General features: G+C 46.3%; 1 protein-coding gene across 1 annotated transcript in view; it reads left to right on the top strand.

The window, feature by feature from the left end:
• Window positions 1-8,587: 8,587 nt before the first annotated feature.
• Window positions 8,588-12,944, top strand: part of xpo7 (exportin 7) — a 22,481-nt gene continuing 18,124 nt past the window's right edge. Inside the window, exon 1 of the mRNA XM_079364973.1 lies at window positions 8,588-8,697. Within this exon, the coding sequence (XP_079221099.1) occupies window positions 8,665-8,697 (33 nt within the window). The 5' untranslated portion in view covers window positions 8,588-8,664. The remainder of the gene's footprint in view (window positions 8,698-12,944) is intronic.

Raw genomic sequence — 12,944 nt, 5'->3', positions numbered from 1 at the left:
CACACACACCCAGACACACACACACGCACATACATGCACACACACACACAGACATGCACACACACACACACACACAGACATGCACACACACACACACACACACACACACACAGACACACAGACATGCACACACACACACACACACAGACATGCACACACACACACACACACACACACAGACACACAGACATGCACACACACACACACACACAGACATGCACACACACACACACACACACACACACACACACACACACACACACACACACACAATGAACACTTCTTTAGTTTGTCAGTTCTGAGAAGTTCAGAGGAGATTTAAGTTTTAAATCAGAATAATTCTGCATTCACTTTTTGTATCTAATTTAAACTGTTAATTTGACAAACAGAGAGAGAGAGTGTGTGTGTGTGTGTGTGTGTGTGTGTGTGTGTGTGTGTGTGTGTGTGTGTGTGTGTGTGTGTGTGTGTGTGTGTGTGTTATCTGCACGTTGCACATTGGTTTTGTCACATTCTCCACAGTCGTGTGATGCTTGTCACTTTCACTCTGTGACGAATAAAAAACATCCATGAATTCTTTTCAGGCTTTTCCTGCCTCTAAGTCCTCCTGACGAGTGTGTGTGTGTGTGTGTGTTCACACACACACACACACACACACACACACACACACACACACACACACACAGTATGTTTATGATAAGATGCATGCAGCAGCTCTACAGGAATAAAAGCTGCTGATGTTTGTAACATGCAGGAGAGATTTACCTGCTGCACACGATGCACAATTTATACTCTGACTTTTTTTTATCACAGAGGAGAATTAAAGGTGTGTGTGTGTGTGTGTGTGTGTGCGTGTGTGTGTGCAGTGAGAGTACTTTAAAGGCTCTGCAGGCGTCCGCTGCCTTCACGCTGGAGACGGATGAAGCGCAGCGACTGAGGGACAAATCAAGCAGGAATCTGCCGCTCGCATGCAGAGTTTCAGCTCATCACTTTTCTCTCTGCTCCTTCTGTCGGCGCTCGCCGCTCACAGCTTTGTTTTCACAATGAAGATATGGACGTCGGCACGTGGAGAAGAGCTGTGAGGAGTTTGGAGTCAACGGTTTCTATGGCAACAAATTAAGAAAAGATCCTTAAAAAAGAGCAAATCCAAAAAAAAAAAAAAAAAAAACGGAGCTTAAATTATGTTCATGAAACAAGTGACCCTTTGTCAAGCCCCGCCCTCCTTGGTTACTGTTACTAGGTGAGACGAAATCTCTTGTCTCTGGGCTCCATCCAAACACTTGGAAACTTGGACTGATGACTTGTGCTTGTATTTAAAGGCAGGGTTGGACATTTTTCACCTCCTCAGATGAGTTTCATCAGGTGTTCTCAGGGACAGAATAAAGACGCAGCAGGATGGAAGAGGACAATTTGAACTTCACCTTAAACTCATTTGAAATATGATCCTCGTCCCCTCCTCTCCTCTGGACTCCATCCTCTCCTCCCTCCATCAATCCTCCTCCTCTGCCTCTGTAGCACAATCTCCTCCGCCTGATGGAGTCATGAGGGCCCACCTGTGACCCCCCCCCCCCCCCCCCCCCCGCTGAGTCCCCCTCCTTCTCCTCTGTTTACTATCTGTGCTTTAATAACGCCCTTCCTCTTCCTCCTTCTCTAAAGGCTTGATTTTGTCTTCCGCTTTCATCTCCCCTGTTTCTCCAGTTTTGATTTCCTCTGCAGTGTGTGTGTGTGTGTGTGTGTGTGTGTGCGTGTGTGTGTGTGTGTGTGTGTGTCTGTGTGTGTGTGTGTGTGTGTCTGTGTGTGTGTGTGTGTGTGTGTGTGTGTGTGTGTGTGTGCGTGTGTGTGTGTGTGTGTGTGTGTGTGTGTGCGTGTGTGTGTGTGTGTGTGTGTGTGTGTGTGTGTGTGTGTGTGTGTGTGTGTGTGTGTGTGTGTGTGTGTGTGTGTGTGTGTTTATGCTGTGGACTTTCATCTCCTCCTTCTTCACGGTGTGAGAGACGCTTCTGTTTAATAAATTACTCAGCAGGTGTGTGTGCAGGACCACCTGCTGAGACACACACACACACACACACACACACACACACACACACACACACTCACACACACACACACACACACACACACACAGACTGTACAGCAGGGGATAAGTACATCTTTGCTTTTCCCGGCGTCATCATCTAAACACAGCAGTCAGAGATGCTGCAGTGATGAAATGTAAATGTTTATATTTTCACATATTTACGTGTTTAATAATGTGAACTCTGCAGAGAGAAATGTCTTCACACACACGTGTGTGTGTTTCGCTGACATTGTTGCTGCAGCACGAGAGGCTCGTATTTCAGATAAAGAAACATGGGTCCTTTCAAAGCTCCACAGTACGCCACGGTGAATCCACTTTGTTGGATTACAATTCTGCAAAAACTGAGAAAATGTGAAACACAGGAACACATGTGTACACATGGTCTTATACTGCCCCCCGCAGGACAGGAGGGGTCCCAGCAAGCCATCAGCCTCAAACTCTATGAAGACACCTGGGATCAGTTATCAGCTGTGTGTGAGTTAAAGATCCAGAGTTCAAAGGTCAACTCCTCCCTGAAATGACAGCTTGACGTGTCATGTTGTTCAGCATCACGGGGAGAGTGTGTTTGTGCTGATGTTAAAGTCAGCAGAGCTGAAGGTCAGCTGTGATTGGAGCACTTAAGTGCGTTATAAACAGCAGGTGAGGAAAGGTTAGCGCTGCGTGATGAAACATTCTCCCTCACACTGAAGAGCGACGGTGAGGCCGTGATGATGAACGAAGGAGCAGCTTTCATGAGTGCTCAAATGTTTGAGTCGGCTGATGATGGCGGTCCACGTGACTGTCAGAGGCTGATGAGTCCAACGTTAGGTTCTCCTTCCAGAACAGTCCAGAAGATGTTTGGTGACTCTGTTAAACTGGGACTGTAGGCCTACAGCTGGGGCCCAGTCGGCCCCACCACCTGGTCCAGAGTGGGTCCAGTGACCCCTGCAGTCTGGAACAGAGAACTGAGGTAAATGGACTAGACCCAGCCCGCCCCCCCTCCTCTTAAGGAGGGAAAAGGTCACTTTGTGGGATCCAGTCCTGATGTCCAATCAGACACGTCTCGTCTCTTTGTCATGTTGCTGAATTGTGATATAGTTGCATTTAGTGTGCTCGGATAAACAAGTGTGTTCTGCCCTCCAGTGGCAGCAGTGAGTAACTGCAATCCAACTTTAACTGCTGATCAAAGAAACAACAAGAACAAAAGGTTTATTTTTTAATTTAACAAACATCTCAAACTTGAGTTTAAAAAATGTCCTCCCGTCTAAAGTGAGTTTTATCTGAGTTTGTTTTTTAAACTGAAAAACAAAATAATTAAACATGAATCAATATTTGATCCTGACTTCTTCCACACTTTTGACTTTTAAAGATGAAAGTTTTCGTGTCTGTTCAGATGTGACATAGCAACAGATTCTCCGAGGCTCCCTGAAGGCACCATGAATAACTGCCTGTTACCAGCTTCCCAAACAAACAGCGAACATCTCGCGATACTTCAGTTTTTAACTCTAATGTATTTTTTTTAATAAACCTGACTTAAAAGAGAAATTAAAATTTGTTTTAAAGGGACAAAATAAACATCTTTGAATTCGCTTTGTGTTCAGTTTTGTAAACACAGTTTGAGTGGCTTTCACTTGTTCTCCACTTCCGGAACAAAAAACACACTTCCGCTGCTTCTGGGAAATGACATGTTGCCCCCTGGTGGCGGGGAGAAGCACTACAACATGGAAACAGGATGTAAAGAAGCAGAAGAGACACAACGTTTAAAATATTCAGTGAAAGAATTTCTTGGCGATATTTTGTGGATTGCTGTTTTTCTTTCACCTTTCAGATAAATGAAATTATTCTATTATTACTAATAATCTAAAGTATACATTTTAGTAATTTCCTCTGAAACAAGGATCATGAGTAATAATAATGCAACAAGGTGAGATCACACGATGGGACACTGAAGCAGAAACACTGTTTGATTCTTTTTTTTGTCATTTAAAGAATTGAAAGTTTAACTTTGCGTCATTTCATCTTCTGGAGATTTGTGGTTTTATTGATTGGTCAAAATAATCCGAGTGTTAAACACTTGAAGATCGATCAGAAGGGAACTGGACGTGGTTGAAGAGTTGATTTTAGCTGAAGCTGTGAATCTACATCTAATCCTCCATTAAAATACCAAATCAGATTATTATACTTTAACTTTGATGACTGTCAGTCTTTTTCAGAAGCTTTATTTTGAACAAAATACAGGGCCCCTAAGAAAACTAAAAACTACGTTTCGAGTGAGCATCTAAAACTCTCCCGTGGGAACAAAGAGAGTTGCACGTGCTCACGCCATACTTTTCTGGCGCTCAAGGGAATATGCAAGCGCGAGAAACTGTCCCATGAGCACATAGACTGTACAGACTGGTACAGGGTTGAGTCCTAAAACCAGGAAGTGAGTTAGCATTTTAGCATCATGGGCTCAAACCTCTAACCTTCCTTCAATCATATTCATGAACCTTCCTGTTTGTGTTTTTATTTCATATTCATTTGTCCTTTGGAGCATAAATCAGGACGTTTAGCAGCGTTTAATTGATCATGTGACGTTAACAACAACAGAAAACAATGACAGTGATCGAGAGCTAAAATCAGAACCACGGACAGAGTCAGAACAGAAATGTGACACACAAAACATGTTTGAAATAATCAGAACAAATGTGAGTTCTAAAACAGAGATGATTCTTTTTGTTTCAGATTTATTATAATTAATTATTATTGTTTGTCAAATTATTTGTTGTTGTGGGGAAAACCGAAATCCTCGGAGAAAACCCGCGGGCTCACATGTGGTCCTGTTTGGGCCTGGTGGGACCTGAAGTCCTTCCTCATAGCCAGGTTAGACCCTCTGAGCTACGAGCCGATGAGAGACTGATAACACAGAGAACAACCTGAACAGGAGGTCTGACGTCAGGAGACCTTTTTCACAGCTGAGATTCTGTCATAGCAGGAGCTGAAGGCTCGCTGCTACACAAAGTGACGGCCGTGACAAAGATCTGTCCCACCGGGGACGTGTCTTTAGTCCCGTTTGAAGAGCTGAGTGAAAGAATTCCACTTGGACCTGAAGAATCCTTTCACGCCCCTGCTCTCTTTTGGTACAAGGCGCTTTTTCAGAGTCTCAGTCACACACTCCATGACTGACGGAGTCTGTGACAGCAAGCCTATCCAAAGCCACTCCTCACCAAACTTCTGGCACAGGTCTTTGTGCACCTTCTTACATACCTTGATGATGTTCTTGTGCTCTAGTTTAATGTCAATGCCAGCTGCTCTTACCTCTACCAAGAACAGGTTTCTTAAAGCAGCTTCAGCTCCTCTGTAGGTTTCATGGGACTCACTCATGGGAATGTCTTTCATTACTGTGTAGAAGAGCTCTGACACCAGGATGCCACAGCTGATTTCATCCAACTCGATGAGTGTGGGGGCTTCTTCACACTCAGCATCTGACTCCTGTAACATCATCATGACTTCATCTGGTGTTGGCCCCTCATCTTCATCCTCAGCTTCGGATTCATCATCTGTCTCCGGTGACATCATCACAACCTTAGTAACTGGTGCTGGCCCATCATCTTCATCCTCAGCTTCGGATTCATCATCTGTCTCCGGTAACATCATCACAACCTTAGTAACTGGTGCTGGCCTGTCATCGTCATCCTCATCTCCGTCTGCTTCAAATTCTATGGTCACAGTGTCCATGTCCTCCGGTTCCAGAGGATCCTCTGGCAGATAGTCCACCACTTTCTGAATCTCCCTCAGAGCGTGGCTTACACTGTCCCTCCTTCGCAGGTGCTGTTGGGCCTGCTGTTTCAGCCAGGTCCACATCCTCTTCATGAACGAGTCCACCTCAGGCTCAATCTCTGCCATCATCTCTCTGTCTGTGCTCTCACAGACCTCTCCTTCTGCTGCCACTGATTTCAGGTGATCGTACATAAAATCACTCACATCCTCAACAATGTTGTCGTGCTGGCTGCCTGAAATGTTGCTGGCAATCCTCTCGTACAGGCATGCCTTGTCTTCAGCCTCAGAGATCATGTCTAGCACCAACATATCCACATTTTCAATGAGCTGCTCCGTGGAAGCGTTGGCTGGATGTGGTTGGCTGATTTGAAGTTTGCTCATTAAAGTTGCGTTCATGTTCAGGATTGCTTCCCGAGCATATGTGCGGACCTGGATAGCCTTGAGTTTGCTTACAATCCTCTCCCTGGTTGATATGTTGGGGTATTCCGTCTCTGATACGATCTCCCCATCAGGTTTGGCATCCAGCTCCCGTTCAACCTCGTCATTCACCATTTCCACAATCTGATTTGCGAGCTCTTCAGAATCTTCGGAAGGTCCGCTGATCACCTCCTCAAGGACCAACTTTACTGCATGGACTGATGAGATGCTTGGGTTTTTTACAGACAGTACAGACTCTGCTTGGAGAGGAGTAGCCGGGATCTCCTCCTCTCCATCAGTCTGTTCCAAGTCCTCTTCCTCATCAATCAGAGTTAGTTCAACCTCCTCTTCCTCATCAATCAGAGTTAGATCAACCTCCTCTTTCTTATTAGGCCGTTGAGATTCACATTCTGAATATCTTTCAAACATTTTCCCAAACAGTTTTGCTATTTTTTTCACTGCGGAGTTAAAGGGGGGGCATTTGTTTAGGTTCTCTCTCCTGCTGTCCCTCCCATTGGAACGCTCAGAGTTGACTCTCTCTGTTACTTCTTTGACTATGAGCTCTGTCACCTTATCTGAACTGGTGCAACAGATGTCACCTTGTACACCCATCATCTCAGCCAAATTCTCTGCAAAGGTGACGCCCAAGTTACCCAAGCACTCTTTCACCTGTTCTTCAGAAAGAGCCTTGCTCTTCTGGGACTCGTCTGATCCAGAGGAGGATTTTGTTGGCGAGTCGCTCTCCTCAGTTGTTTCTGTGTTGTAAATCTCTTGGATGTGTTTACATGTAAGTTCAATTATATTTAAAGCCATTTGCAGTAGAAGCTTTTTGGTCTTTTTGTCAAAATGTCCAGCTTCCACACTGGCCCATTGTTCCTTCGTCATCCGATCGAGGCACGATTGGATAATTTGGCGAAGAGAATTATTGGCGAGCTTTGAAATGGTTGATTCCACCTTGTTGGTGCTGCTAGTTGAAGTCATTTTTGTTGTTTGTGGTGGCTTTACTGTCTCCTGACTGTAAATATCTGTCTTAAAACACCTGAAGTGGAGCTGTAAACACCAGCAGTGAAGTTTGTGTCCTGTTAAATCGATCCTGTCAGCCGTTTGGAGTGTTTAAAGAATCCTGTTTAAAGTCTGCTTAAGAATGTTCCTTTGATCTATGACATCACAGCATTCTATGACATCACAGCATTCTATGACATCACAGCATTCTGTCAAAGAACAGCCAGCTGTCACTCAAATATGACAATGTTTATTATCAAAAAGCTTTATTTAAAAAATGATATTTTACAATCTCAAAAGCTCTGAGGCCAATCAGTACAGACTGGTACAGGGTTGAGTCCTAAAACCAGGAAGTGAGTTAGCATTTTAGCATCATGGGTTCAAACCTCTAAAAGTCAATGGGGATTTTTGATGGGTTTGAGGTTAGACGTCTGAAATAAGGTCTGTGGTTAACACCAGCTTAAGAGATGTTGACGTTTTGTTTGACAAGATAAACTACGTTAGCTAAGACCCCCATGAGCACGAGAAGGTTTACTGTCACTGTGCTCGCGTGTGCATATTCACATGCAGAAGATCATCTTTCTCGTGAGGACGAGAGAGTTTCTGCAACTTTTTTTATATATGTCAACTCGACTTGAGGGCTCCCGACAAAAAATGTCTTGTGTCGTGGTGGTATGCAAATTTAAATGGTTTTAAATCCTCCATTAAAGTAGAGAAGAACTATATTGTTGGTCCTGTAGAAGCTCCAGCCTTATTCTGACAGGTTTAATGTTGAACATCCACGAGGCAACCTCATCAACATCAGGCACAGTCTGTGTCTCTGCCAGTCAAATAAAGAAGAAAAAGAATTCATTTGTGTACTCTTAAAATACAAAAACAAATAGTCACTATTTCATTCACAAAATTAGTGCCTTATATTTATTATTTACTTGTGGTTAATATAAGTCAACACACATTTGTTGCTGCTGCTGTTGTTTTGTTTTGCAGAGCATCTTTGCACAGTATCTTTATTTTGATCCTTTCTGTGTATATCTTTAAAATCTCTGTTGTTAGTTTACAGCGTGGCTCAGAGAGAAACATGTTTTTCATGTTTCTAGATGTCCAGCACATGTTGAAAAACTGACAATAAAAGATGACTTTGAATTATTGTGTCAATGATTTTTTTTTGTACATTATTATTTTACTGGACCCTGGTCAGTATTCTATTCTATATATTTTTTGTACATTCAAATAAGTTTTTTTGACATCATATTATATGTTACTGTATATCTGTGTGTTACTAAATTGAGTGTCTAGTTTTCACTGTACGTCTGTATGAGTCTGTGACAAATCCAACTCTTGAACGTTGAATCTTGAGTGTGTGCAGTTCCAGGCTCCGGCCAGCAGGGGCGCTGTTGTCGCTGCTCCTTACCCATAAGCGGGGGAGTGAGAGGTGCATGAAATGGAGAAAAATGGCGGATCATGTGCAGGTAAGCAGAGGTTTCATGTTTTTGTCACCGACAGTTTATCCCGGAGCCTGAGAGCGGGTCTGAAGCTGGATTCAGGTGCTGCGTTCCCCGCACGGAGGCCGCGTGCGGGCACTGCGTGCGGGAGGCGCTCGTGCGTGGCTGTCGGCGGTAAAAGAGAAGGATGAGTCCGGGCCTGCTGTCACTGCTTGGCTAGCTCGGGTTAGCTCGGGTTAGCTTGGGTTAGCTCCGAGGGCAGACACCTGTCTCCAAACGAAAACAAACGCGGGAGACTCGCGGGGTTGCAGCCCGTGTTATCCCGCGTGTTTGCACGAGCCGACCGCGGTGGAGCACCGGGACAATGACGTCATATAACGGCGAATTATCCAGAAGTAAACAATAAAACACAGCCCGTGGAGAGCTAGCTGTCAGGCTAACACGAAGTGCTCAACCTTTATTGAGACTCTCAGTAAATACACCACACACACACACCAGTCAACACCGCCTCGTGCTCTGTTTGTGTCGCGTGCTTGAAACCTTTAAAATAATTACACCAGGTGTTGTTGTGATGGAGCTAGCACCCTGATGCTAACGTTAGCTTAGCCACTGATGCTAACGTTAGCTGTCAGCCCAGACGTCAACTTCTCCCGCCCGAGCCCGTTTTGAAAACACGATGGTGTAGCCAGCACACCGGCTCCGTGTCCGTGTGTGGGAGACTCAGACCTCACGCGGAGGCTTCACGGGGATTCACACCTGTGCTGTTTATTTAACCAAGCTGCAGCAGCGGCGTGTTTAGCTAGGTGTACCAGTGTAGCGTGTGACCATGCTAACTGGTGACTTCTGTTGTTGTCGCACTTCCGACAGCTAATGAATCCATCTTTGTTTATTACATGAATTTATTGAATTTATACACACCTAATGAGTGCATCACACCTGCCGTAACCATGACCACCAGCAGACGCGCTCGTGCCTGGAGGCATTTAGGTAACACGGTCACCTGCTGTAAGCTAGCTGCTCACATGTTCGGGCTCAGAGGACACTGTTTGAAGAGAGACTGTAACATTTCATCATGTTACTAACATGCCAACACACTCGGTCCTGCACGAGCTCCTGAGAGGCTCGAGCTGTTTGTGATTTAACGTCATGCACCTTGTTGTTGTTGTTGTTGTTGTTGTTGTTGTCCTTGTCCTGCTAGCTGCTGCTGTTTGTTGTCTGAGTGAATCATTGAGGAATAAATAAAGAAAAGGTTCTCGGATCAAAAATGCAGATTACTCACCTTTTATAAACTCTTTAACAGATTATAATTAAACAGATTTACAATGTAAACATATGAGGAAGACGTTTTACAAGAACAGTGAATTTGACTTAAAGTATAAAATATAACAATATGTGATTTCATTTCAAACTTTTACTCATCTAAGTTTCCCTCATTTTCAAATCGAGGTTATAAGGATACAATAAACCAACACACAATAACAGATACATGAATAGACATTGATAAAAACATTTGGCAATGAAGGGGTTAAATACCAAACTCCACCTGTGCAGTGGAGTTACAGTTCACCAAAGTGCTGCACAGGTAACATGAGTATATTCAAAATGTCAACCTCCACGTGTATGAAAAGAAAACGCCATTCTGACGCTCCGTGCCTCGAGTTCTTCGCCCACGTCTTGACGTCAGAGAGCGTTAGCGTTGGAGTCCTCGTGGCGAGCACACTGGAGCACGTTGGTGCAACAGCTCAGACCAATGAGTCGACGCCGGCCCGTGTAACGTTTTTAAAAGGACTGATAGAACCTCCAACTGGACCGTGGCGTTTACAGGAAGGCCGGCGGCGAGAAGCCGTCACTGTAGTGATGCGCTCACTGCTGTAAGACGGGTGATGCTCGCCGACACGCCGTGGTCATCTAAACGATCGTCTGAAGTGGAACAGAAGTTGTTCCACGAGTTTTCACGTGGCGTTTTGTCCGGGAGCGTTTGAACGCTGAGAATAAAAGTGCTGCACGTCCGTCCTGTCTCCATGGCAACAGCCTGTGGAGCGTCACCGCTCCGTCACTTTTTACCGCATGTTTGAGATCGATTATTTCCCGATCAGGCGGAGCGAGGAGGAGACACGATACGGAGAATATCAAACATTTGGAAAAGGGCGCCGGTGACATCAGCAGAGCGCTCGGGGAGAAAAAAAGGCGACCGCTTTCCGTCTGCTGCTTGAAAACAAATGTAAAAAGACGCTGGCGCTCAGAACAGGAACGCCAGGTGGACACGGGCTGAAGGCAGAGTACGAACCGATGTGAGCGTCAACAGTCTCTCATCAAAGTACCTGTGTGACATCACTCGCCGCACGCCGACCACCTGACCGATGCCAGTGCATCACAAACAACACGGAGAGGATGACTGACATGTAACTTGACTTCCTCCTCGGGGAACAGGAAGTCAGAGTGACCGTAGTCATGACGACCGGGTCAGACCGACCTGAGGACGAGAATCTGTTTATATGTTTACGTTCACACGGCGTCATCATGCAGCCCTCCTTCACGTCAACATCCGAGGTTTCCACGGCAACGATGAACACGTGGCGTCTGCCAGGGGTTGCGGCCGGCGTTACAGCTTCCTCGTCGGTGCCGAAACGTCACCAACGTGTTTGTGTAACTGAGATCTGTGGCTGCTTTTTTTATCAGACGTCAAAACATGAGTCGCTCAGTCTGTCGGGAAACAGAAGGTCGCCGGTTCAAGTCCCGGAGGTGACCTGTGCGTCATGATGAGCACGCTTAGACTGAAGGATGTGCAGCAGCGAGCGCCGCAGCAGCAGCTCTAACGTGGCGGCCTTTATATGGCTTTATCACACGAGCGCCACGGAGACGATGGCGCTCTGATTGTTTAAAGATGTAAAGAGGGTTTTTATTATCCGTCACGCTGCATCACATCCGAGAGGAGACGAGCTGCGAGCTGCAGATCATTTGCTGATGTCATTGTGAATATATATGAGAGGTTGTCGGTTAAACTCCCTCACGCTGAGAGCACAGGAGCGCTCCACTCGCTCACGCTAAACGTCTTTACGGACGTTTGGACGCACTGCGATGATTCACGTGCTCCGGTACTTTCTCTGGATTCTGTCTGTGAGCACGAGTCCTCTGAAGTATTGTGGTCGTTCTCTGAGAGCGCCGACCTCGGCGTGCAGGCGGGCTGAGGCGCCTCCCGTCGTCCTCCTGCTGTGTTTTCATCCGAGCCGGAGCGATTCAACATCGAGCGACGAGCTCGTCCGAGGATCCAATGATTTTACCTCCGATATGTGGCGAGTTATTCACCAGTCAAACCAGCATTTCACTGTGTTAAACCACCAGCAGAGGGCGCCATGGCGAGCGAGCGCCATGGCGAGCGAGCGCCATGGCGAGCGAGCGCCTCGTCTTCCTCAAATATCTTTTTACACACACAGAAATCTCTCGCCGCGTTCGTATAAAGACATTCTCAGCAGAGCGCCGGGGAGCGGACTCTGCTGCGTCTGATCTCAGGAGGCCCCGCCCCCCTTCTTCCTGTCTGTCAGGGACGGTCTCCGGCTGTGAGGAGGAGCATCCACAACAGTCCTCCTGGAACCATCTAGATCTGAAAACAGCCTCAAAATCCTGCATGGACTCAAATTGTTTTTAACTTTATCAATAGTTTATCTAGATATTGGTGCAGAACCGTAAAGATCAGGCACGTGGACCTGAGTCCAGTCCATGTGGTCCATGTGGACCATGTGGACCACGTGGACCACGTGTGAGGTGAAGGTGCAGAGATGGAGCTCTCCTCCCGAGGCGGCCATGTTGGTCCCTCTTCACTCCATGTTTTCTAACTTTGTGCAGCAGATGTCTCAGCTGTTATCTGAGGCGGGCAGAGAGTCAGATAATGATGATGTAACAGCGTGTCATATCTGCTGCACACACACACACACACACACACACACACACACACACACACACACGCCATCCCGAACCCTAACCCAGACCCCCCTCCGCCTCTGATCTGTCCCTCTAACCTGCCGGCCCCTCCGTTTTGCTCTGTCAGAGCATCTCATCATGACTGTGCATGACTCAGCACTTCTCCCGCCTGCTACAGAAAGGTGATCTGGTCAAGTGTCGCAGGCGGCGCCTCCAAAAGGCCGCGCCCTCTGAGTTCATGATGTCGAGGTGAACGTGTGACTTTTCTGCCATGGCCTCGTCGAGGTCGTCTGATGTCACCTGTGTAAAGCGGGGACTCGATGTTTGCGTGGCGTGCATCGTCAGACGCTCCTTTG

The sequence above is a fragment of the Symphodus melops genome, assembly GCF_947650265.1.
Source record: "Symphodus melops genome assembly, chromosome: 16".
Lineage (NCBI taxonomy): Eukaryota > Metazoa > Chordata > Actinopteri > Labriformes > Labridae > Symphodus > Symphodus melops.
Note: the sequence above shows the minus strand (reverse complement) of the source record. Positions and strands in the feature narration are given on the sequence as shown.